Below are 25,241 nucleotides of genomic sequence, written 5' to 3' on the forward strand. Positions count from 1 at the left end.
CTTGCCTTTGCCAGTGGCAGCGGGTTTGACCATGGCCCTGGCAGCCTCCCTGGCTGAGCTGCGCACTGAGGCCTGCTGCCCCTTGTGCCACGATTTCCTGCAGGAGCCTGTGACCCTGGAATGTGGCCACAACTGCTGTGGCTCGTGCCTGCAGCAGCGCTGGGAGCATCTGCACGACGTCCTGCCCTGCCCCGTGTGCCTGCACCCCTGCACAGATGGGCACCCCCAGAAGAACACGCAGCTGGGGGACTTGATTGACCTGGTCCAGCAGATTCTGTGCATGAGGGAGACGAACAGTGTTAAGGACCAGGAAGAGGAAGAAAACGAAGAGGAAGAGGAAGCAGAAGAGGAAGAAGAGGACAGAGGCCGCTGTGAGAGGCATCAGCAGGCCCTGAGCCTGTTCTGCGAGGACGACCTGGAGCTGCTGTGTGGCCAGTGCGGTGAATCCCCTGAACACCAGGCCCATGACCTGATGCCCATTGTAGAAGCTGCTGCTCATCACAGGCAGAAGCTCAAGAGCTGCCTAGGGCAGCTGGGAGAGCAGCTGGAGGAAGCAGTGAGGGCCTTGGAAAGGAACGACGCCGAGTTCACCGAGCTGAAAGGCCAATTGAAACTGCAGAAGCAAAATGTGACCCAAGAAGGCAGCCAATTGGCGCAGTTCTTGAGGAAACAGGACTATTCCATGGGGAAGAAGCTGGTTCACCAAAAAGCCGGTATTTACCGACACGTGCTGAAAACCAAACTGCAGCTGTCCAGGGAGGCCTGCACCGGGAAGGAGCTCTCATGGCGCTGCAGAAGGCTTGTCTGCACACTGACGCCCACCTGCTCCAGGACGCTGCAGCCCTGCACCTGGCCTGGAGGCAGCACCAGAGTCTGGGGTTCCCTGAGGCCCCTTCCTTGGAGCACAAAGGGGAGAGTCTCTCTCTGCCCCCCAGCTACATCGGCTTGGACAACATGAGGGCCAAGTTCCAGGTGCACCTGATGCTGGACCCTGAGACTGCTCACTCGGATCTCTTGATCTCCCACCAGACAACCGCCAGCTACTGCCAGGAGGGCGCCCAGCCCAGCCCCGGGATGCGCCCCAGTGCCTTCACCTCCCGCGTGGCTGTCCTGGGGGCCCCGGGCTTTGGGGGCGGCAGGCACTTCTGGCAGGTGGAGATCCGCGGCTTGGGGGTCTGGTGTCTGGGCGTGTGCACCGAGGCCTTCTCCAGGGACACTTGGGCCGCGCAGACCCCAGCAATGGCTGCTGGCAGGTGCCCGTGACCCTGTCGCTGACCCTACCCGGTTTTCCAATGTGGAAAGCAGCAGTTGCCTGCATTGGAGTTTTTCTGGACTACGAGTTGGGGGAGATTTCCTTCTACAACATGAGCAAGAAGACCCACGTACAGACACTCACTGGCACATTCACAGAGAGACTTGTGCCTTATTTTTCGGTCAGAGCTTTTTCCTTCTCTTCCTCCTTGAGTGTCCTATGGGAATAATGTTGAAGCACTTGGTGACTTGTGGTTGAGTCTTATGATGTAGGGTGTGCTGGTAATAAAGAGACTTAATTAAAAAAAAGTGTATGGTACCAGGTCAAAGCGGTCTCATGAGCATTGAGTGGAAATTAAAAAGGATCAGACCTAAAAACCAAACCCAAATTCAACAAAAATAGAATCAAGAGACCCAAACTACAACAAGCTATACACAAAAGGGACCTGTTACACTAGCAGTCCAGGGGGCTAAGGGTGGAGGTATGGGATGCATGCTAGGAACAGTGGCAGAAAGAGGTCAACACTAGTGTAGAATGGCCCTAATTCCCTGTCACTGTGAATCTTAAAAATAACTGTGAAAGACTGTCATTCACATTGATCTCCATGAAAAGAAAAGGAAACATGTAATGGGAGGGCAGACTGGTCTCATAGGTGGATATGTAAGAGTCAGTCCATCCAGTGCCATCAGCGAGAACCAGACCTAAGTGTCTGGAGAGCACTCAGTCTTTGAGGGTGATTTGAGCCTGTGCCACTCATTTGGGACACCTATAGGCTTAGGCAGGTGGCAGCTTTGTGGTCCCCAAGCCTGCCAGGGGCAATTTCTGAGTGCAGAGACAGGAATAACCCTTGAGTCCTTCTGGGTATGGCCCAGAAATCAATTGATCAATCAATGAATCAATAAATAAATAAAGTGAAAAATGAATTTTTTAAAAAAAACTAGAAAAGAATGGGGCTGGAGAGATAGTATGGATGTAAGGCATTTGCCTTTCATGCTGAAGGATGGTGGTTCAAATCCCAGTATTCCCTATTGATACCCTGTGTCATTCAGGGGCTATTTCTGAGAGTAAATCCAGGAGTAACCCCTGAGCGCTGCCAGGTGTGAATCAAAAAGAAAAAAAAAGAACACATTTCTATGCACACTTCAAACATCTTATTTTGAAGAAAACAATGAAACAAATACAATATTTAAAACGAAGAAAAAGTAAATTTTAATCAACAAACTTCAGAGTAGAGAGAGAGAAGTGCAAATTTGCAGAGTGCAGCACACATCTCACACAGATGCACGTCAGGCTCAGGACGAGTCAGCTTCTAAGCAGGACAGGCAGCAGCAGCAGATAAACCCAACAGGCTGGAAAAATGTCCTAGGTAGGCCTCCTGTGTCCTGTGGGTGGGCCATAGTTTGGGGACCCATGGGCTAAAGCAAATGTCTCTAGGCCCCCCTCAACTGAGTCATTTGTGTATCATTTCTCAAGGGCTATCCAATGGCATAAAGATCCAAATGGTTCCCACCAGTCATGTAGAAATGGTTCTCAAACTCCTGTCTCTGGTGGCTCTAATCTCTGTTCATGTCCTCTGGTTTTCTGCCTCCCATGTCACTATTGTCATCTACAATTCTTGGGTTGGGATGCTGGTGTTCAGTTGATCCCCAACCCTATTCCAAGGACTAAATTGGTCAAGGTTTCTAAGCCACAAATGCCAGATTCCAGTAGAGTCTTAAATATCACCAGGTCTAGCTGAGTCCACCAAGAATGCAAGAATGCACGTACAAGTCAGCACTGCCAAGAATGGTCTGGAGGTTCCCTAACTGAACCCTGAGTATCCTGGGTGCAGTGGTTGGGGAGTCAGCTTATATAGTAGAGCATATGCCTAATATATTTGAAGTTTCAGCAGATTCTGGGTGCAAGTGTGCCCCTGGTGCACACTGGTGTCCCTACATGGAGAATATGCGTGGCCAACAAAACTTGAATGAAATATGTAAATGATTCTTTAACCTTCCCCATGAAAAATGAGGCATCATTAATAGAGCATTTCAGGTGTTTCTTTTCCTGAGGAAACTATCTTATGCCAGGAAAAAATAAAAATGCTTGTATTAAAAAAAAAAAAAAAAAAAAAACAGGGCCCGGAGAGATAGCACAGCTGCGTTTGCCTTGCAAGCAGCCGATCCAGGACCAAAGGTGGTTGGTTCGAATCCCGGTGTCCCATATGGTCCCCCGTGCCTGCCAGGAGCTATTTCTGAGCAGACAGCCAGGAGTAACCCCTGAGCACCGCCGGGTGTGCCCCCCCCAAAAAAAAATCTCAAAAATTCCATCAAACGTGTGCATAGGCTTTCCTGCCCAAGACAGCAAAGAAGAAGCCACCGAACACTATCTCCCTGGGCCCAAACCCAGAGAGCCATTATAAAAGACTGCTGCCCCCCCCCCAAAAAAAGACTGCTGCCTGGCTCCCTGTTTGCTTTTCTGCCCAGGACAACCAAGAAGACGCCATTGGACATAAACTCCAGGACCTAAACCTGGTACAAGCCCCACCCAATAAGGTGGAGCCAGTGGAGAGCAGCTGCTCAGCTTCGCTCCGTGCAGCCTGAATCTTCTAACCCACGAACTCAGCGCAGCACATAGTAAAAACCACTGTAAAAGGGTTACAATGGAAAACAATGCATGACAACACCACGTGTAGAAAATGAAGATGACTGAAAAGCCTCTTAGATAAGGAGTTTAGAGTATTAATATGGAGGATGCTTAAAGAACTCAAAGCGGGCCCGGAGAGATAGCACAGCGGCGTTTGCCTTGCAAGCAGCTGGTCCAGGACCAAAGGTGGTTGGTTCGAATCCCGGTGTCCCATATGGTCCCCCGTGCCTGCCAGGAGCTATTTCTGAGCAGACAGCCAGGAGTAATCCCTGAGCACCGCTGGGTGTGACCCAAAAACCAAAAAAAAAAAAAAAAAAAAAAAAAAAAAAAAAAACTCAAAGCAAGCATAGATCGATCTGAACAGACCATAGTGACAGAACTCACAACTGAAATAAAGGTCTGAAAATCTCAGTGGATGAAATGAACACCTCAATGAAAAACCCTCTCCAAGGGAGTAATAGCAGCTGAGGACTGTGCCAGTGAACCAGAGGATGAGATGCAGAAAACCATACAGCACAAGAGATTGGAAAAGAACCTTAAAGCAAATGATCAGGGACCAGAGAGATAGTGTGGAGGTAGGGTGTTTGCCTTGCATGCAGAAGGACAGTGGTTTGAATCCTGGCATCCCATATGGTCCCCTAAGCCTGGCAGGAGCAAGTTCTGAGGGTAGAGCCAGAAGTAACCCCTGAGCACTGTCAGGTGTGACCCAAAAATCAAAAACCAAAAAACTAAAAACTCTTAAAATAATGAAAATGATCAGACAATGAATTAACTACTCAAAAAATATTACGCTGAAGATATAGCATGGAGGTAAGGTGTTTGCCTTTCCTGCAAAAGGATGGTGGTTCGAATCCCGGCATCCAATATGGTCCCCTGTGCCTGCCAGGGGCAATTTCTGAGCATAGAGCCAGGAGGAACCAGTGAGCGCTGCTGGGTGTGACCCAAAAATAAATAAATAAATAAATAAATAAATAAATAAATAAATAAATAAATAAATCCAACGTGAGCATTGAAAATTGAAGTCTTTGATATACTCAACAGAAACAATGTAGGAATCATTGGAGTCTTGGATACTCAGGAAGACAATATTAAGAAGAGTTGGAGAAAGTGTGAGCAGAGGAAGAGGAAAAAGGAGAAGAAGAATAAAAAGAAAAAAGAAAGAACAGGAAGGAAAAAGAGGAGGAGGAGGAGGAAGTGGAAGAGGAAGAAAAAGAAGAGGAAGAATAGGAGAGAGAAGGAAAAGAAGAGAAGAGGAAGAAGGAAAAAGTAGAAGAGGAAGAAGAAAAAGAAGAGGAGAAAGAAAAAGAAGAGGAAGAGATAGAAGAGGAGTAAGAAGAAGGGAAGAAGAGGAGAAGAAGACCAAGAGAAAGAAATAAAAGAACACAGGGAAAAAAAAGGAAAAAGAATTGAATATATTTTAAATTTATTTATTTATTTTGTTTTTTTCAGTCACATTGGTCAGCACTCAGGGACTACTCCTGGCTCTGTGATCTGAAATCACTCCTGACAGGCTCAGGAGACCATATGGGATGCCGGCATTCAAACCACCTTCCATCTACATGCAAGACAAACGCCCTACCTCCATGCTATCTCTAGCTTCTGAAGATTTATTTTTAATTAATTAATTTATTTATTTATTGGTTTTTGGGCCACACCTGGCGGTGCACAGGGTGCACCTGGTTATCTGCTCAAAAATAGCTCCTGACAGGTCCCGGGGCCCATATGGGACACTGGGATTAAACCAACCACCTTAGGTCCTGAATCAGCTACTTGCAAGGCAGACACCACTGTGCTATCTCTCCGGCCCCTAATCTTTTTTTATAATAGTGTCTTTGTTTAAGCACTGTGATTATAAACATGTCTGTAGTTGGGTAAAGGAAAAGAGAGAGAGCTAAAAAAAAAAAAAAGAACAAAAGTGTGCATAGTCTAAGTACTGTTCAGGCAGCTCACCTTCGCTGCATGAAATCTAACCAAATTTTAGTTCTTTAATACACCAAGAAATTATTGAGGTCATCAGGAGGGGCCAGGTTTGGATGCTAGAAAAGGAGTGAGTTGGGTTAAGAAAATGGTAGGTTCTGATGCTAAAATTATTTTCATTTTTATTTTGTTTTGTTTTGGGGCCACACCTACTGGTGCTCAGAGTTTCTTCCTGGCTCTCAGCTCAGAAATCACTCCTGGCAGGCTCAAAGAACTCTATGGGATGCTGGGGATCAAACCTGAGTCAGCTACATACAGGCAAACACCCTACTGATATTCTATCTCTCTGTCCCTAAAATTCTTTTTTTTAATTTGAAACGAATAAAGGCAAATAAGATGAACATACATTCCCAACTCAGTTATGGTGCCACAACACAACAAAAAAGGATGAGGGGGTCACACCTCACTTTGTGAAGCTGCAGGGTAGAGGAAGGTGACTATGTACCCCAGAGTGGAAAGATCACTCTTGGGTGTTGTAGAGAAGAAGACCAGGGTGGGAAGGGGTAAAGAGTGGGAGAACTTCTTGCAGTGACAGGTTCATGGGACACTGCCCAAAACCCCATTGAGAGCATCTGACTTTCCTCACATCTTCCCCAGATGTGTGGTCTATGGTGAAAAGAAGGTGGGAAGAAAAATCCCCAGCAATCAGACATCTGACAAGACTTTTATTCTATTCCCAGCACTCAGTATTGTGGTAACAGGCATTCTCTTAATCAAGCACACTGAGACCATCTACGGTGGGCAAACAAGGAGGGTTTTATTTACACTACTTAATCAGACTAGGTAAGTACCCTAGACCAAGATTGGGGTCCAAGAGTCTGTTTTAATAGAAAAACACTGCAAGGTCATTATTACTGGGCTATGTGAGGGGTCATACCTCATGGGACGTTATCAATATGGCAAGTAAGGTTCATCCGTAGGGGCAGGTCAGAGAGACCACCTTTCAACTACCTATCCACAAGCAAAAGCATATCTCTCTTTTTTTTATTTTGGGGCCACATCTGGTGGCGTTCAGGGGTTATTCCTGGCTCTATGCTCAGAAATCACTCCTGGCAGGCACAGAGGACAATATGAGATACTGGGGATCGAACCCGGGTCTATCCCAGGTCACTGTGATGTGCAAAGCAAATGTACTACTGTTGTGCTATCTCTCCAGCCCCAGCATCTCTTTCTAAATAAATTACTTTATATAAACACCATGGTTAAAAGGTTGTTCATAATAGAATTTGGTGCATTTTTGTTTGTTTTTCACAATTGCAAAGTTGTTCATGACTGAGTTTCAGTCATCCAATGTTCAATGTTCTTCAGTGCATGTTACAAATTCAGGAGAACCTCAACAATACAGGCACTACATTTCCAATTAAACAGCTACTCAGAAAAAGGAATATCAGCAAAGCATCCCATACCCATCTCTGACAATGCTCACGGAGAGTGACTTGGAGGAGCATCCAGTAGTGAAATAGGGCAGATGGGTCCCCGTGAACGAGGCAGTGATTGTTTGGAAGTGAGATCTGTTTCTCAGCTTGTAAAAGGTGTTTTCTTCCAGCTAATAATCTAGGAAAATGCCGAAGGGGAGATTGAGAGTGGGCAAGAGGGAGAATATCTTACTCGCGCCTGGGCACCAGGTGACAGGAAAGTTTCTGCAAAACTCAGCCTGTCACACGACTAAGGACCATCCACTCAAGCAATGGATTTCGACTTGCCAGGAGCACTGGCTGCCATCAAATCCCTCAGTACCCAGGACAGCGACATGAGCTCTGTGTGTGTTGACAAGAGCATCAGGGCCCCCAGGCTGGTTCTCCTGGCAGTAGAGAACCATTCTCTGGTCCTCGGAGACAAAAAGACATGGATGAGCCGTCTCAGGAACCGGGGACACATATACCTGAAATAGACTCATTATGTTCTGCAACCAAAGGCATGTGGGAGGAAAGTGTGGATGGATGCTGGTAGGTTTGGGGGAGCTCATTGCTTTGGCACTGGGCCCAATGCAGCTGTGCATTCTGACCCCCTTTGGGAGGGGCTGATCAGCCTGACTGAGAGCATGGTGAGGGTGCTCAGGCTGGTCTGAGGGAGCCCAGCCCAGACAGCTCTTTCATGCTTCAGATCCCTTTGTGGAAAACAGTCCTTAATAGAACATTTAGCTCTTAACCAAGGTATCCTGCTCTGATCCCAGGACATGCTTCAGTCCTTGGAAATATCGATACAGCTCCTGCCTCTGACTTTCCACTGTATCTCTCCATCCTTGTCCCTCCCACATCTGCCTTTCAAGGGTCATTTTTGCCTCCTCTAGCTGCTTCCCCAGTTGCCTCCCGCAGCTTTTGAACCTCTGCCCATGATGAACATCATTTCCTGTGATGAGTGTCAGAAAGTGGGCCTTGTTGTCAGGGGAGGCATCGCACTGGCCACACAGCAGTTCCAAGTCATCCTCGCAGAACAGGCTCAGAACATGTGGTGCCTCTCACAGTGGCCTCTGCCCTCTGCAGCTTCTTCTTCTTCTTCTTCTTCTTCTTCTTCTTCTTCTTCTTCTTCTTCTTCTTCTTCTTCTTCTTCTTCTTCTTCTTCTTCTTCCTCCTCCTCCTCCTCCTCCTCCTCCTCCTCCTCCTTTCCTATTCCACTTCTTTTGTGACATTCAATCTTTTGCTGGGAAGCTGCTGGACCAGGTCAATCATGTACCCCAGCTGCATGTTCTTCTGGGATGCCCTTGCTTGCAGGGGTGCAGGCACAATAGGCAGAGTAGGACATCCTGCATGTGCTCTCAGCACTGCTGCAAGCATGAGCCACAGCAGTTGTGGCCACACCTTGGATCATGCGTTTCTGCAAAAATTTCCTGGCACAGGGGGCAGTGGGCCTCTGCATGCAGCTCAGCCAGGGAGGCCACCAGGGCCATGTCAGGTGCAGGGGCAGAGTCATGCCTGGGAACCTGCAACAGCGGGGTGGGGGGTCGGAGGGGGGAAGCGGAGCTGCAGCTCTGACCTCTGGTGCTACTGGCCTGGAGGGGAAGCTACAGTTCATTCTCTGGTCGGTAGGAGGCGCCACTACCAGGAGAGATGAAAACCTAAGGCAGTGTTGGGATAGAAATGCAAAATCCAGATTGTGGGGCCTAAGAGATAGCATGGAGGTAAGGCATTTTCCTTTCTGCAGAAGGTCGGTGGTTAAAATCCCAGCATCCCATATGGTCCCCCGAGCCTGCCAGGAATGATTTCTGAGCATAGAGCCAGGAGTAACCCCTGAGTGCTGCCGGGTGTGACCCAAAAACCAAAAATAAATAAATTAAAAATCCAGATTGTGGCAAATCATATAGAAAAATCCACCTGTTTCCTAAAAATATATACATATATATATGAATAATATATGAAGAACATCCTTAAAATGACAGTGTGCTACCTACATGATTTTACTATTATTCTTTCCCAGGTAAGTTTTTCAAAAAAGATAGCCACAACTACAGTCATTAAGTACAGTATGCTCAATATGCTCATGAAAAGATATATGGAGAATTATTTTGTGTTTTGTTTTTTTTGGGGGGGGGCACATCCAGCAGTGCTCAGGGGTTACTCCTCGCTCTGCTCTCCACTCTTGGGGCACAGAGGACCATATAGAATGCCTGGAATCAAATTCAGGTTGGTCAGGTGCAAGGCAAACATCCTACCTGCTGTGCTATCACTCCAGCCCTATATGTTGTTTTAACTATATATAGAAATTAATGACTTCCTTCACACTCATGACAGGAGGGGGATGGATGGTTGGTGGATCTATATGAGGGAAGTTGCTTGCAGAAAATTCTGATAAATGATGTCATAGGGTCCCCAAACAACAAATAAATGTTAGAGCCAGGAGAGAGAACACAACAGATAGAGCATTTGCCTGACATGAGGCCAACCCAGGCTCAATCTCTGGCATCCCATATAGTTCCCTGAATACTGACATGAGTAATTTCTGAATGCAGAGCCAGGAGTAAGCCCTGAACACAATTGGGTGTATGCTTCAAAAAACAAAATAAAACTAATTGGGAGTGTTTGCATCTCTCATTTTGCTATGGTCTTTGTAGACTTGCTAATTAATTTACACACTCAAAACGACTTTAAAAAGTCCTGCATGTATGGGGCCAGAGACATGGCACAGAGTGGTATGGCATCTGCCTTGCAGGGGCTAGCCAAGGAAGGACCACGGTTCGATCCCCCAAGCAAGGAGCGATTTCTGAGCACATAGCCAAGAGTAGCCCTTGAGTGTCACCAGGTATGCTCCCCCCCCCCAAAAAAAAAGTCCTGCATATCAGTTAAAAAATACAATTTTGTAACTATTAGGAGAAACCAATTCACACCACTGGCTGAAATAAACAGATACGTATTAAGAATAACTCCCATACACTTAATCTACAGTTGTGGAAATACACCCTTCTGAGAAGCTTATCTTGAGAGTCATTTTGGAAAGCCTGTGCATCATTTTAAAATTGCCTGGCACTGTTCTTTCTTGTAGAATGTTTGTTTCCATGAAAGTTGGTTCTGGGGATGTCCACAATTTTCCCTACACACATCCCATCGCTGGTGCGTCCTCCGCAGGGGTCTACCCGAGCTTTCTTCTTCATCTACATCCCATTGGTGAGATCCTCCGCACAAGATTCTCCAAAGGCCCCTCTTTTCCACTTAGAAAAATCCCTAACAAACAGATTGGAAGATATTCGAGCTGGAGGGAACTTTCTGGAACTGGCACACTTGGCCAATACCCCTTCTTGCCTTCCATACCCCAACTTCTCTCCTGTGAACACCCCAATTCCTTCCCCTGGGCTGCCCCAATTCCCTGCTCACACATGGTCAAGCTCTTGCTCCACTCTGCCCAAGTCTGGTTCTGCTCTAATCCAAGTGCTCCTGCTCCTTATTCCTGGAGATCAGATTGTCTCCAGGACTCAGGAAAGAAGCCACTATTTCCCCTTTGCATGAGAAGCTTGGTTATATAGGCTGAGGTTGGATTCTTTCCTTTGTTTCCATTCATTAGATTCTAGCTGCTTCCATTCAGGAACTCCCCACTACCCAATTGTCCTGCCTAATCCCATCCCCTGCTCACGGGGAGCTCACCCTCCCTAGTCCAGCACTAAACAAATTCACTCCAGGCCAGGAAATGGCTCCAACCACGCCTCTCTGATCCTATCCAATGAAATGTATGGGCTCGATCCCAGTGCTCAGGGAAGGCTCCCAGGCCTCCCAAAGTATTCACAAGTTCACAGCAGGCTGGCACTAGTGCCTCAGATTTAAATGTGGTTTAAGGAGCATCAGTGGCCTTGCCACTTCATCTCTTTGTGGCTTTATCAGTGGTCTATCTCTCTCTTTCTCACTCCCCCTCCCTCCCTCCCTCCCTCCCTCCCTCCCTCCTCCCTCCCTCTCTCTCACACACACACACACATACACACAAACACACAAACATACACACACACATTGTGTGTGTGTGTTCAAACTCAGCTGGCATGGCAGAGGCGCATATTCCATATCTCATAGGTGCTTTTCCCATGGTACAGCACTTTACCCACCTTAACTCTGGATAGGTTGAATCCTGGGATTTTCTCCCATATGTGAAAAACTTGACCCCAGAAATTTTGGTATTTGGGGGAACATAATCCACTCTCTCCTCTAAAACCAAGTAAATCCTTTATTTCTTTTCTTTGTGCTTTTGCCCACCCCTCCCCCAGTCTCACTCCTAGTAATTACTGGGTAGAGGAAGAGGTGCTGATTGGGCTTTGTTTATGGAGGGTCATTTCTAAAAGATAGACTTGGGGGTTCTGTCTGGTGGGGTTCCTCTCTGTTTCTTTCTTCTAGGTAGGTTCTCTCTGTAAAAATAGAATTGAACATGACTGGTCAGGGAAAAGTAAAGGAACTAATTATGACTAATGCTGGGAGCTGGTTGAACTTGTCCACAAACACACCTACAGTGAACTGGGGGCACAGTTCACCCTTACTGAGGCTTCATAAACAGAGAGGGACAGTTATATGTCCAGAGGAGAGGAGAAGAGGGAGACCAGTGGGGGTCCTAGTGCTAGGGACCCCTAGGAGAGAAGTTCCCAGACAGGGTCGCATTCCCTGGAAGAGGAACTTTTCCCAGATGGTGGGTAGAAACTAACTAGAGGGAGGAAAAACACTTTCAGATTTTATAACAACTCAAACTCAACACTTTCATTTTTTAATATTAATTGCTTTATTTAGGGACTGGAGTGGTGGCACGAAGTGGTAATGCATCTGCCTTGCTAGCGCTAGCGTAGGACAGAGCACAGTTCAATTCCCCTGTATTCTATATGGTCTCCCAAGCCAGGAGCAATTTCTTAGCATATAGCCAGGAGTAACCCATAAGCATCACCGTGTGTGGCCCAAAATAATTAATTACTTCATGTAAACAGTGTGGTTACACATTGTTCATATTTTAGTTAGGTTTTTCTCAGTTACAAAGTTATTCATGATTGATTTTCAGTCCTACAATGTCCAACAACCTTTTGCACATTTCCAGCCACCAATGTCCCCAGTTTCCCTCATGCCCTTCCTCCTGCCTGCCTCTGGGCAGATATTTTTCTTCTCTCTTTCTCCCCTTTCTTGGCACTGTGGTTTGCAATATTTAGACCAAGGAGTATAGGTACCTTCATCTCCTTTCCCCGCTCAGAGCAATCATTTTCTTTTCAGAACTTCTCATTACTAAATACAACCTAGAAAATATTTACAAAAGGGTCAGCATTCGTTGGCAACAAGACTCAGATCTAGCATAAGCAAAGAGAAAGGACGAAGACTCGGGGCAAGTTCTGTGAGCTGCACTGTGAGTGTGCCCAGACATGCTCTGTCCTTCAGACTGTAGAAAGAAACTCACTGCTCCCAACTTCCAGCCCAGGAAAAGCTGCTACGCTGCAAGCTCTAAGCCCAGGCTTGCCCAGATCTTTTGGGGGTGCTTTCTTCAAATTGCCACAGCCATTGCCTTTCACACCCAGATATCTTTGTCAGAGCATTTATGGCCATGGGTCTGGAGCTCATGCCGAGAGCCCACTCTACAGGCCTTTGCTTTTCACCTGTCAGAAGTGCCCTCCGCCCCATGAGTCTCTAGCACCCAGGACAGTGGTGTGAGTCATGGGTGGAACACCTGAGATAGGTCCTGGGCTTCTCTGGTCACAGATGACTATTTTTCCCATCCTGTTAGCAAAAGAAACTGGGGGTGGGCAATGGCCGAATCCAGGGCAAACCCTCCCTTGAAACTGAATCTTCATGTTCTGCAAACCCAGGTAGAGAGGCTGGAACTGCTCTTCTAAGACTGAGCGTAAGCACCCCAGAAAGCATCAATCTCTCTCTGTCTCTCTCTCTCTCTCTGCCTCTCTCGGTTTCTGTCTCTCTTTCTCTCTTTATCTCTCTCTCTGTTTTCTTTTTCTTGCTTGCTCTGCTCCACACAGCTGCAAATCCAGCAGAGGAGCTGGACAAGCCCATTTTGCTTCTGAGTGTTCCATTCCTGTGGGCTCTGAGGGGAAGAAGGAGCAAAGAGCACCTTTGGCTTTGGAGACAGTGTAGGATTGAGCGCATCACTGGATCTAGGTGAGCTGGGACAAAGGACTCAGCACAAAGAATGAGCAAAGGTGGGGGATGTTCAAAGAGAACAGAAAGAATATCCTGGATGCCTTTGCAAGAGAGTTTGTGGTGGACAAAGCTGGTGATAAGATGGATTCTAGGAGCACTACTGGAAGGCAACACTGAGGCTGTGGAGTGGGATGACGGTGTGATGGGGTTAAGCGAAGGTGTAACCTTGGTACGGCTGGCTGCTTGCATCCAGGGCCCTGTGGATGCCAGGGTTCAGCCCAAGATTAGTGCTCATCATTTTGCAAAATGCGGTGCCATATATATGTGTCAAAACAACTCCCAGGCTTAGGTATGCATAAATATGTGTTTATTTAATTGAAGATTAAGGGATGTTAGGATTGTTTATATTTTATGTGGATGTTTCATGCAGTTTCCCATTTTAATTTGTCAACGATGTGGACTTTGTGCTCATGATCACAATTCTAGGTGTTCCAGGGATGTTATTTATTCTTACCCATACCTTGTCCCCAAATAGAAGGACCATACAGCAAATGCAGTGACGATTCTGCTAGTGACAAGGATGTACATAATTATTGGGTGATCTGAATTTTCCCTCTGCTACATTTGGTGAAGAAAGTTGTACAGGTGAAAGGAGTTTACATTTAGGCATAATTTTATGTATCGTGGGACTACAGAGTTTGCTATCCTGAAGAAACTGTTTTTTTATATGAATCATTTCACAACATAAGACTCCTGTTCCACGAATTTAATTTATTCAATTAAAAAAATGTTTGTTTTTGAACTTAGAACATAATATGTACAAGTATTATAAATAAGAGTTTATACATTGATCCTCTGCTTAAGATCTAGTCATTTTATTGGGAACCTCATGGGTTTATCAGTTTTCCACAATCTGAATTTTGCATTTGTATCCTAACATTGCTTAGGTTTCCATCTCTCCCTGGATTGGCGCCTCCTCCCCAGCAGAACACGAACAACAACTTTCCCTCCAGGTCTGCAGAAAGCTAGGAAGGGCCTCACGAGAACAACAGAGGTCAGAGTTGCAGTTCCAACTGCTGATGAACAGCCCCAGGCCTGCCCCTGCCCCTGTCACCCAGCGCGGCCCATGGCCCTGGTGGCCTTCCTGGCTGAGCTGCGCACAGAGGCCCGCTGCCCTTTGTGCCAGGGCTTTCCTGCAGGAGCCTGTGACCCTGGAATGTGGCCACAACTACTGTGGTTCATGCCTGCAGCAACGCTGGGAGCACCTTGCAGAACATCCTGCCATGCCCCATGTGCCTGCACCCCTGCACAGATGGGCACCCCCAGAAGAACAACACGCAGCTGGGGCACATGGGCTGACCTGGTCCAGGAGATTCTGTGTATGAGAGTGAAAAATAGTGAGGAGGAGCAGGAAGAGGAAGAAGGCAGAGGCCACTGTGAAAGGCACCAGCAAGTTTTGAATCTTTTCTGCGAGGACGACCTGGAGCTGCTGTGGGCATTACCTTTGGTCCTTGATTGGCTGCTTGCAAGGCAAACACAGCTGTGCTATCTTTCCGGGCCCTGTTTTTGTATTTTTAAGGGTCACACCCAGGGGGTGATTAGGCAATACTCCTGGTTCTGCATTTAGGAATCACTCGAGGCAGGCTCCAGGAAACATATTGGATGCTGGGGATTGAAACTAGGTGGCTACATTCATGGCAAATTCACTCTCTGCTGTGCTATTGATCAGTGCCCATCTCCTCGTCCTTTTTTTTTTAATGTAGATTTTTCAGTGATCAAAGGAATCTGAAAAGATAAGATTCCTCACTTGACTTTTTTTGGGGGGGAGGGACTTTTGGTTTTTGGGTCACACCTTGTGATACTAAGGGTTACTCTTGGCTCTGCACTCAGAAATCATTCCTGGAAGGCTCTTGGCTTATATGGGAGACTGGGGATTGAACCTGGGGCCATCTAGGGGTGGCCCTGTGCAAGCCAAATGCTCTACTCTGTGTTGTCACTTCCATCCACTTTTTATTTATATATTTATTTATTTATTTATTTTTGGTTTTGGGGTCACTCCCGCAGTGCTCATGGGTTACTTCTGGCTTTGCACTCAGAAATCGCTCCTGGCAGGCTCCAGGGACCCTATGGGATGCCAGGATTTGAACTACCATTCGTCCTGGGTCTACTGTGTGCCAGTCAAATGACCTATTGCTGTGCTATCTCTTCGGTCCCTACAGTCATTTATTTGACCATCTTAAACTCACCATCTGAACTTAAATTTATTTAAAAAAAAATAAAGGAGGGCCTGGAGAGATAGCACAGTGGCGTTTGCCTTGCAAGCAGCCGATCCAGGACCAAAGGTGGTTGGTTCGAATCCCGGTGTCCCATTATGGGTCCCCCGTGCCTGCCAGGAGCTATTTCTGAGCAGATAAGCCAGTAGTAACCCCTGAGCACTACCGGGTGTGGCCCAAAAACCAAAACCAAACAAACAAACAAACAAAAAATAAAAAAATAAAGGAAACAAGTAAATTGGAACAAAAGCTTCAAAAATTAAAAAGCATTTGAAATATATCAACTATAATTTAGAGCAAAGTGGTAGCACAATGCAGAGGGTGTTTTCATTGCACAATGCAGAGTGGGGATTAATTCCTGGCATCCCACATAGTTCCACGAACATACCAGAAGTAATTCCTGAGCACACAGCCAGGAATCGCACCCTGAGCACCTCAGGTGTGGCCCCCAAACAAAACCAAAGTAAAACAATGTTTGAGACCACACCTGGCTGTCTTCAGGGCTCAATTAATTAATCCCTGACTAGTCAGGGATCACTCATGACTGGGTTCAGGTGCCAAGAACTCAGCCAGGTTGGCCTGTACAAGGCAAGTTTGATAGTTTCCACAGAGATTGGGGCACATCACAAAGAATGAGAAAAAGCAGTATTGGTGGGGATGAGGAAGAAAGGAAGAAACTCTTATCCACTGCTGGAGGGAATGCATCTAGTCCAACCTTTATGGAAAATGATATGGAAACTCCTCCAAAACCTGGACATTGAGCTCCCAAATGTTCCAGCTATACCACTCCTAGGGATATACCCGAGGAACACAAAAATACAACATAAATATCCCTTCCTCACACCTAAATTCATTGCAGCACTATTTACAATAGCAAGACTCTGGAAACAACCAAGATGCCCTCCAACAGATGAATGGCTAAAGAAAATATAGTACATATATACAATAGGAATATTATGCAGCCGTCAGGAGAGATGAGGTTGTGAAATTTTCCTATCATAGATGCACATGGAACTCTATTATGCTGAGTGAAATAAGTCAGAGGGAGAGAGATAGAGGCAGAATAGTCTCTCTCATCTCTGGGTATTAAGAAAAATAGAAGACATTTTTGCAATAACTCTCAGAGACAAAGTAGATGAGGGCTGGAAGGTCCAGCTCATGACATGAAGCTCACTACAAAGAGCGACGGGTGCAGTTAGAGGAATAACTACATTGAGAACTATCCTAACAATGTGAATGAATGAGGAAATTAGAAAGCCTGTCTAGAGTACAGGTGGGATGAGAGGGGGAGGAGGGAGATTTGGGACATTTGGTGAAGGGAATGTTGCACTGGTGAGGGGGGGGGTGTTGTTCTTTACATGACTGAAACCCAGCTACAATCATATTAGTAATCAAGGTGTTTAAATAAAGATATGAATAAAAAAAAATGATGGTTTTTGGGTCACACCCAGCCCTACTCAGGATTACTCCTGGCTCTGCACTCTTAAATCACTCCTGAAAGGCACAGGGGGATTATATGGGATGCCGGAATTCAAACCACCATCTATCGGGGCTGTAGAGATAGCATGAAAGTAGAACATTTGCCTCCAATGCAGAAGGATGGTGGTTCGAATCCCGGCATTCCATATGGTTCCCCGAGCCTTCCAGGAGCCATTTCTGACTGTAGAGCCAGAAGTAACCCCTGAGCACTGCCGGGTGTGACCAGAAAAAACAAACAAACAACAACACCATCTGTGCTGGATCAGCTGCTTGCAAGCCAAACACCCTACCAATGTGCTATAGCTCTGGCCTTTGATGGTTTCTTCTTATGAGAACATACACAGGAGTTTAGACATCTTGTGCTGTTGAAGAGATCATCACTTTTGTTTCAGCCAGTTCTCAAAGGAGTGACACCTCAGACCAAGAGCCTCGTGATATTCCATTTTGTTGGTTTACAGGTCTCTTTTTAGGTTTCTGCATCTACTTAGACAGTAATCACAGTTACATCTGCTTCTCTCAGTCCATAGTTAAAAGTTGATTGTGTGCATGAAATCTGCCCCATAAATCTCAGTGATTACTCACTCTCACTCACATTGTCTCACCTGGCAGAATCTGGCACAATCCAAGAATTCTCTGACGGCAGCACTGCTCTATTGCTGGACCATGTTGTGTCCCTGTTTCAGACCCTCTGGCCTTTCCTGCCTTCCACAGGGGTGCAAGCCCCTCCAGTCTCTGAGATTGTTAGGCTCTACCTAGTCATGACTTTTTGTATGTTTGGGGGCCACACCCAACAGCATTTAGGGCTTAATCCTGGCTCTTGGCTCAGAAATCATTCCTGACAGGCTCAGGGCACAATAGGGGATACTGGGGATTGAACTCAGATCAGTGGCATGCAAGGCAAACTCTCTACCCACTGTGCCTTCACTTCAAATCCCCAGTCATGATTTTTAAAACACCAAGTATTGGTGGAATTTGAAATTCTTGTCACTTTTGATAAAGGGTAATTAACTTCTTTTTTCAGAATAATTTAGAAAATACCTTCGGGCCAAACCTCTTACATATCAAAAGTGGGAGACAGAGTGAGAGTGCCATGAGGAAATAATTTGCCCTGCACACAACCACCCAATTTCAATCCCAGGCATCCCATAAGATCCCTGAGAACCTCTAGGAGTAATTTCTGAGTACTAATCAAGAAGTAAGCTCTTAGCACCACTGAGTGTAGCCAAAACAAAACAACCAAACAAACAAAAAATAGTAAAGCAAGAGTGAAAATTCTAAAAATGGTTTAGAATTTTTTTATTAATTAATAATCTATATAAGGGGGATCGAAGAGATAGCACAGCGGTGGTGTTTGCCTTGCAAGCAGCTGATCCAGGACCAAAGGTGGTTGGTTCAAATCCCAGTGTCCCATATGGACCCCCGTGCCTGCCAGGAGCTATTTCTGAGCAAACAGCCAGGAGAAACCCCTGAGCACAGCCGGCTGTGGCCCAAAAACCAAAAAAAAAAAAAAAAAAAAAAATCAATATAAGGAATTCTTTTTTGTTGTTTTGTTTTTGTTTGTTTGTTGGTTGGTTAGTTTTGGTTTTTGTGTCACACCAGGCAGCTCTCAAGGATTACTGCTGGCGATGGCTCTGTGCTCAGAATCTTTCCTGGCAGGCACTGTGACTATATGGGAAGCAGGGATTCAAACCATTGTTGGTCCTGGGTAAGCCGCTTGGAGGGCAAACGTCCTACCCCTACACTATCTCTCCAGCCATTATATAAGGAAAATCTTAAAGAAATTCCAAATATAATACCTAAAATGCACCCTTCCTCCTTATGAAGAAAATTTTTTTTTTTTTTTTTTTTTTGGTTTTTGGGCCACACCCCGTAACGCTCAGGGGTTACTCCTAGCTATGTGCTCAGAAGTTGCTCCTGGCTTGGGGGACCATATGGGACACCGGGGGATCGAACCGCGGTCCGTCCAAGGCTAGCGCAGGCAAGGCAGGTACCTTATCTTTAGCGCCACCGCCTGGCCCTTATGAAGAAAATTTTAAATGAATTATGGTCAATTAAAATTTAAAATTCTTGGTGGGGCAGGAGTGAGAGCCAGGAGTAATCCCTGAGAGCCATCAGGTATGACACCAAAAAGAAACAAAACAAAAATTATTGGGAAGTATTATAATATAAAGAAAATAATGTTTTGTTTGTTTGCTTGGTTTGGTTTTGGGGCCACATCGTGTCGCATGCAAGACAAACACCATATTGCTTTGCTATAACTCTGGCCCTAAATGTGTGACTTGTATCAGTTTTTGCAAACTGTCCATATAGTTTAAATCAGTCTTCTAAATTTAATTTTTTGGGGGAGGGGGACACCCAGCAGTGCTCAGGGTTTTCTCCTGGCCGTGCACTTAATAATAGCTCTTGGCAGGCTTGGGGGATTCTAAGGCAGGCTGGGGATCAAACCCCATGTGCAAAGCAAAAGCCTGCTGTTGTGCTATTGATCCAGCCTTTAATGTATAACTTGTGTAAGTTTTTGCAAAGTGTTGGTATAGTATAAATCAGTTTTCTTCTATAGGTTGGACTCCTTGAGGAAAGGAGCAGTCCCTAAGTATATTTATTCCCTCACAACCACTCTGCCTCCAGTATTAGCTCTGAACCACATAGTAATAATAATGATCAAAATAATTTATATTTGGGGTTCCCTGTGTGACTGGCACTTGAGCAGTGTTTATTTATTTGTTGTCTTTCATTGTTTGGGCTTATTTCTGACTCTGTGCTAAAGGATCACAATTGGTTCGCCTTGGGAGAACAACATGTGCTGATAGAGTTCGAGCCTGGGTTGACTGCATTCAAGAAAAGTATCCTATCATTGCTCCAGTCCCGCAGTCTTTATTTATTTAATCTTTTGTCAAACTTTTTTTTTTTTTTGGTTTTTGGGTCACACCCAGCGGTGCTCAGGGGTTACTCCTGGCTGTCTGCTCAGAAGTAGCTCCTGGCAGGCACGGGGGACCATATGGGACACCGGGATTCGAACCAACCACCTTAGGTCCTGGATCGGCTGCTTGCAGGGCAAACTCCACTGTGCTATCTCTCCGGGCCCTTGTCAAACGTTTGATTGGGATCAAACCAGGTTTGTCCAGGTCATCATCGTGCAGGAAAATGTCTTACCGCTGTCCTATCACTCCAGCGACAAGAAAATAATGTTGAATCTAAATATATATATGGATATGGGTATTTTTAAGAAGTATACACTTTTCTAAATTGTACACAATTTTAAGATCTGATCTGTTGCTATCAGTTTTGATGGAATTAATGGTGAGACTTGATGGTGAGACGCTCCCCAATCATAGCAATGGTACAGCGGCTCTGCTCAAAAACTTGAGTGGGTACAAGGTAATGGCAGAGAGTAGGGTGGGGTTGATAAGGACAAACACACCAGCACCCAGACTGCAGAAAGTTACCGACTTTATTACCCCAACTGGGTTATACAGGAAGCAAACAAGGCAAAGAAGTGGACGAGGGACTTGCCATCAGCTCAGACAAGAGTCACGGAACACGCTATCGACGAGGAGCAAAGACCGAAGTAGGGCAGGAGCTTTCCCGAAAAGCTGCCATTGAGTGTGCAGAAGTGGGAGCAGTTAACCAAATTGTAAAAGGTAAGTTGTTCCAAGTCATAGTCCAGAAACACGCCCACCCGGGTTTGTGCCTGGTGCGAGTCCAAGATGACCCCAACGAGCTGCTGGAGTTGCCAGCAGCCATCACCCGGGGTCGGAGTTCCCACAGCATTTTGGGGGCACGACTCCTTGCACACCCCGAAGGACCACCTGCCCGAGCCTTGGATTTCTACCTGCCAGAAGTGCCGGCCCCCTGCAAAGCTCTGCATGCCCAAGATGGCTTCTAGGGAGGTGAAGGCCTTGGGGCGAGAGCCCGACGTGGATCCACTTGCTCTGCTGAGGGAGTCAAAACTGACCGTTTTTAGGTCCTGTGAGACTTTGAGACTGGGGTGGGCAGTGTCAGGATCCAGAGTCAGATGCACCAGAAAATGGTCCTTGAGGTTGTGCAGGCCAGCGAAGTGTGGAGGCAACGGGAGAGCCGGCTCCATAAATTGGTAGGAAAAGGTTGTGGGGAGCTCCAGGCCACCCCATTGGCGCCACTGTCTGTGCATGTGCCCAGCGCCCCTCAGCAGCGCCAGGTCTGTCTGCAGCCGCAGACCAAGGATGTCTCTCAGCAGCGACTTGAGAGTGGAGCCAATGTCTGACAGCTGGGTTTGTCTATCAATGATCTTCTTGGAAAATCCTGTCATTTGTCTCGATAGCCAGTTCTGAAGAACATCTTCCTCTATTTTCAAGAAACTCTTCAAGTGCTCAGTCTCGCAGACTATATCATGCCTACTTTCTTCCACCTCCTCTCTCCATCCTTGTCCCTCCAACACCTGCCTTAGGAAGATCGTTTCTGCCTCCGCCAGCTGCTTCCCCAGCCGCCCCAGGCAGCTCTTGAGCCTCTGCCTGTGATGAGCAGCAGCATCTTCAATGAGCATCAGGTCATGGGCCTGGTGTTCAGGGGATTCACCGCACTGGGCACACAGCAGCTCCAGGTCGTCCTCGCAGAACAGGCTCAGGGCCTGCTGGTGCCTCTCACAGAGGCCTCTGCCCTCCTCTTCTTCTCCCTCCTCTTCCACCAGCTCTGCGACCTTCAACCTCTTGCTGCGAAGCTGCTGGACCAGGTCAATCATGTTTCCCAGCTGCGTGTTCCTCTGGGGGTGACCGTGTGTGCAGGGATGCAGGCACACTGGGCAAGGCAGGACGTCCTGAAGGTGCTCCCAGCGCTGCTGCAGACAGGAGGCACAGCAATTGTGGCCACATTCCAGGGTTATGGGCTCCTGTAGGAAATCCCGGCAAACGGGGCAGCGTGCCTCTGCATGCAACTCAGCCAGGGAGGCCGCCAGTGCCATGGCTGCGCCTGTTCCCAGGGGCGAGGGTAAAGGCAGGGGCATGCCCGGAACTTGCAGCGGCGGAAGAAGAAGGGAAACTGCAGTTCTGACCTCTGACCTCTACTGTTCTGGGCCCTTCTCAGCTTCTGAAGGGCCTGAAGGGGAAGCTGCAGTTTGTCCTCTTTGTTGGTAGGAAGCACCACTTCTTGGAGAGATGGAAACCTAAAGCAATGTTGGAATAGAAGTACAAAATTTAGATAGTGGAAAACTGATATATCCATGAGTTCCCAAGAAAATGACAGATTTTCAACAAAGGATCGATGTAGAAACTCTTACATATAATAGCGGCCCATTTTTCTGTCCTAAATTCTAATACATATATTTTCCAATTGAAAGAACTTGGATAAGTGGGAGTCTGGTGTTTTACATTTTAAGTGTATGTGGTGTGGGTTGGAGCCCTCCTCTGGCAGGGGGAGAAATAAAAATTAAACAATAAAGAAGCCTGATGTTTTGAAATCATTCATATAAAAATGGTTTTTACATGTTAGCACATTCTTTCATCCAGGGTACATAATATGTACATGCTTGCCACTAGCAGAAATGTCTCTGACAACCCATTTATTAGATGGTCTTTCCATTTGAGGGGCAGGCTGTGGGTGAGAATAATAACATTCCTGGAACACCTAGAATTTTGATTATGAGCACAAAATCTGCATTGTTGAACAGGTAAAATGGGAAAGGCAGGAAACATGCACATAAAAAACATTCCTGTCAACCCTTGATCTACAATTATATAAACACATATTAATGCCTTCCCCTATACTTGCTCCTGAGAACCCACAATATCTCTAGCTCTGTTCACCACAAACTCTCCTGCAAAGGTGCCCTGGGTGTTCTTCCTTGTTCTCTCTGAAGCATCCCACTTTGCTCACTCCCTGTTACCTCCACCCTGCGATTTTTATCCCAGCTCACCTAGATCCAGTGATGCGCTCAATCCTAGGCTGGACTGTCTCCAAAGCCAGGTTGCTCTTTGCTCCTTCTTTCCTCAGAGCCCACAGGAGTGGAGCATTCAGAAGCAGCAAGGGCTTGCCCAGCTCCTGCACTGGACTAGACCTTTAATAGCAAGGTGGGGTGGGTCCTTTTCTCCCACCCTATTGGTCAGAAGCTAATCTCATCAGAGTCCAAGCCTCTCTGGTCCCATCACTGCAGGGTGGGGACTTGCCCACCTGACTTGTCTCCCACTTCATCTCCTCTCTCGAAGTCGGGGCAGAAATCTCTGCTTATCTTTCTGTTTTCCATCTTGACTCAGAAAGGTCCAACCAAACCAAGGATGAAAGCCTATAGAAGGACTCCGCCCATTTCCGGAGTATCTGATTCTTTTTTTTTCTCCAGGTTATTACTTTTCTCTTCTTCAAACAAAACCCGCATAACTTGAACTATCTAGTCCCGCCTCCCAACTGGGGGGGGGAATAAGGGAGGTCCTAAGACCAAACAACGGTGTAAGACCACTAAGTAGTAAGCTAGGCACAGAGGGGACCACTTATTCTAGCAGCCCTGAGGGTAAGGGAAGAGGTTATGGGAAGAAGGACGGGAACAGAGGTGGAGGGAGGACAATTTGGTGATGGGAATTACCCTGATTTTATGTTAATATGTACCTAAAATATTATTGTCAACGATATGTAAGCCACTATGATTAAAATAAAATTATATTTAATAAAAAGAATCGTTCAACCAAGTTCTTTAATAAGCTCTCTCTCTCTCTCACACACACACACACACATACACACACACACACACACACAGGCATCTGTGTCTCTTTTTTCTTTTCTTTTTTTTTTTTTTTTTGGTTTTGGGGCCACACCGGCGGTGCTCAGGGGTGACTCCTGGCTGTCTGCTCAGAAATAGCTCCTGGCAGGCATGGGGGACCATATGGGACACCGGGATTTGAACCAACCACCTTTGGTCCTGGATCAGCTGCTTGCAAGTCAAACGCCACTGTACTATCTCTCCAGGCCCTCTCTTTTTCTTTTTTCTCTTTTTTTTTCCCCCCCCCCCCCCCCCGCTCTCTTTTATTTTTTTCTTTTGTTTTGTATTGATTATTGTTTTTTGCGTCACACCAGTCAGCGCTCAGGGGTTACTCCAGGCTCCAGGCTCAGAAATTGCTCCTGGCAGCCTCAGAGGACCATGGAATTCAAACCAATGACCTTCTTCATGAAAGGCAAACGCCTTACCTCCATGTTATTTCTCTAGCCCCCCCCTTTTTTTCTGTATTCATAAACTAATATGTGCTTTTCAAACTCTATAGGCTCCTCTAACTCAGACTGACTCAGGAGCTTCAGTCTCTCAGCTCTGTCCCTGGGGGATTAGCAGGAGCTAAGAAAGGTAGGGTAGGGCTGTTACCTGCCAATCACAGGGCAGATATAGGAACAATTCACCTGAGTACAGCCCACTTGCCCAGGAAACCTCAAAATATAGCTGATAGAATTGTCCTGGGAGCTTCTGAATCTTTGTGAATTCTTGGATCATATTCGAACTGTTCTTTTTATCCTTTATGAGCCTTTAGATTCATCACTTTAATATGTGTCCCTGCTTAAGAAAACTACTGTGACATAAATACCATTTTTTAGGTGTGCCATTGTAAGAATATCTACTCCTCTTGCAACTCCTGTTTCTTCCCTGAGTATAATTGAACAAAAAATAAATACAGTCAAAAAATAAATAAATACAGTCTAGAAGATAGTATAGCAGGTAAGATGCTTGCCTGCACCTGGCAACAGATTTTAACCCTGGCACTGGATATGATCCAACATAAAATATTAAATATAACGTTTATATAAATATAATTAGGGGTTGGAGAGGTGGCGCAAGCAGTAAGGCATCTGCCTTGTTCACGCTGGCCTATGTTGGACCCTGGTTCAATCCCCTGGCATCCCATGTGGTCTCCCAAGGCAGGAGCGATTTCTGAGCACATAGCTAGGAGAATTCCCTGAGTGTCACCAGGTGTGACCCAAAAACCAAAAAAAAGAAAATCATATAAATATATACATAAATTATGTATAAACCATATATTATTAAATGCAAAATAATATACAATTGCATATATTTATAGAAATAAAATTATATAAATTATAACTGTATGTGTATGGTATTTAAATGTATTTATGTATAAATAAAATAATAATGAAGCATAT

At 46.1% G+C, this 25,241-nt stretch overlaps 2 protein-coding genes across 2 annotated transcripts; one reads left to right on the forward strand and one right to left on the reverse strand.

The window, feature by feature from the left end:
* The first annotated feature begins 31 nt into the window (after positions 1-31).
* Positions 32-14,745, forward strand: LOC126007164 (tripartite motif-containing protein 75-like). The gene is made up of 6 exons (XM_049772643.1): positions 32-298; positions 410-727; positions 832-1,253; positions 6,452-6,591; positions 8,170-8,305; positions 14,637-14,745. The coding sequence occupies exons 1-6, from the start codon at positions 32-34 to the stop codon at positions 14,743-14,745; spliced, it is 1,392 nt and encodes a 463-aa protein (XP_049628600.1).
* A 5,910-nt stretch (positions 14,746-20,655) lies between these two features.
* On the reverse strand, positions 20,656-22,113 carry LOC126007165 (tripartite motif-containing protein 75-like). Its single transcript, XM_049772644.1, has one exon. The coding sequence runs from the start codon at positions 22,111-22,113 to the stop codon at positions 20,656-20,658; it is 1,458 nt and encodes a 485-aa protein (XP_049628601.1).
* Between the last annotated feature and the right edge of the window lie 3,128 nt (positions 22,114-25,241).

This window comes from Suncus etruscus, chromosome 4 (assembly GCF_024139225.1).
Source record: "Suncus etruscus isolate mSunEtr1 chromosome 4, mSunEtr1.pri.cur, whole genome shotgun sequence".
Taxonomy (NCBI): Eukaryota; Metazoa; Chordata; class Mammalia; order Eulipotyphla; family Soricidae; genus Suncus; species Suncus etruscus.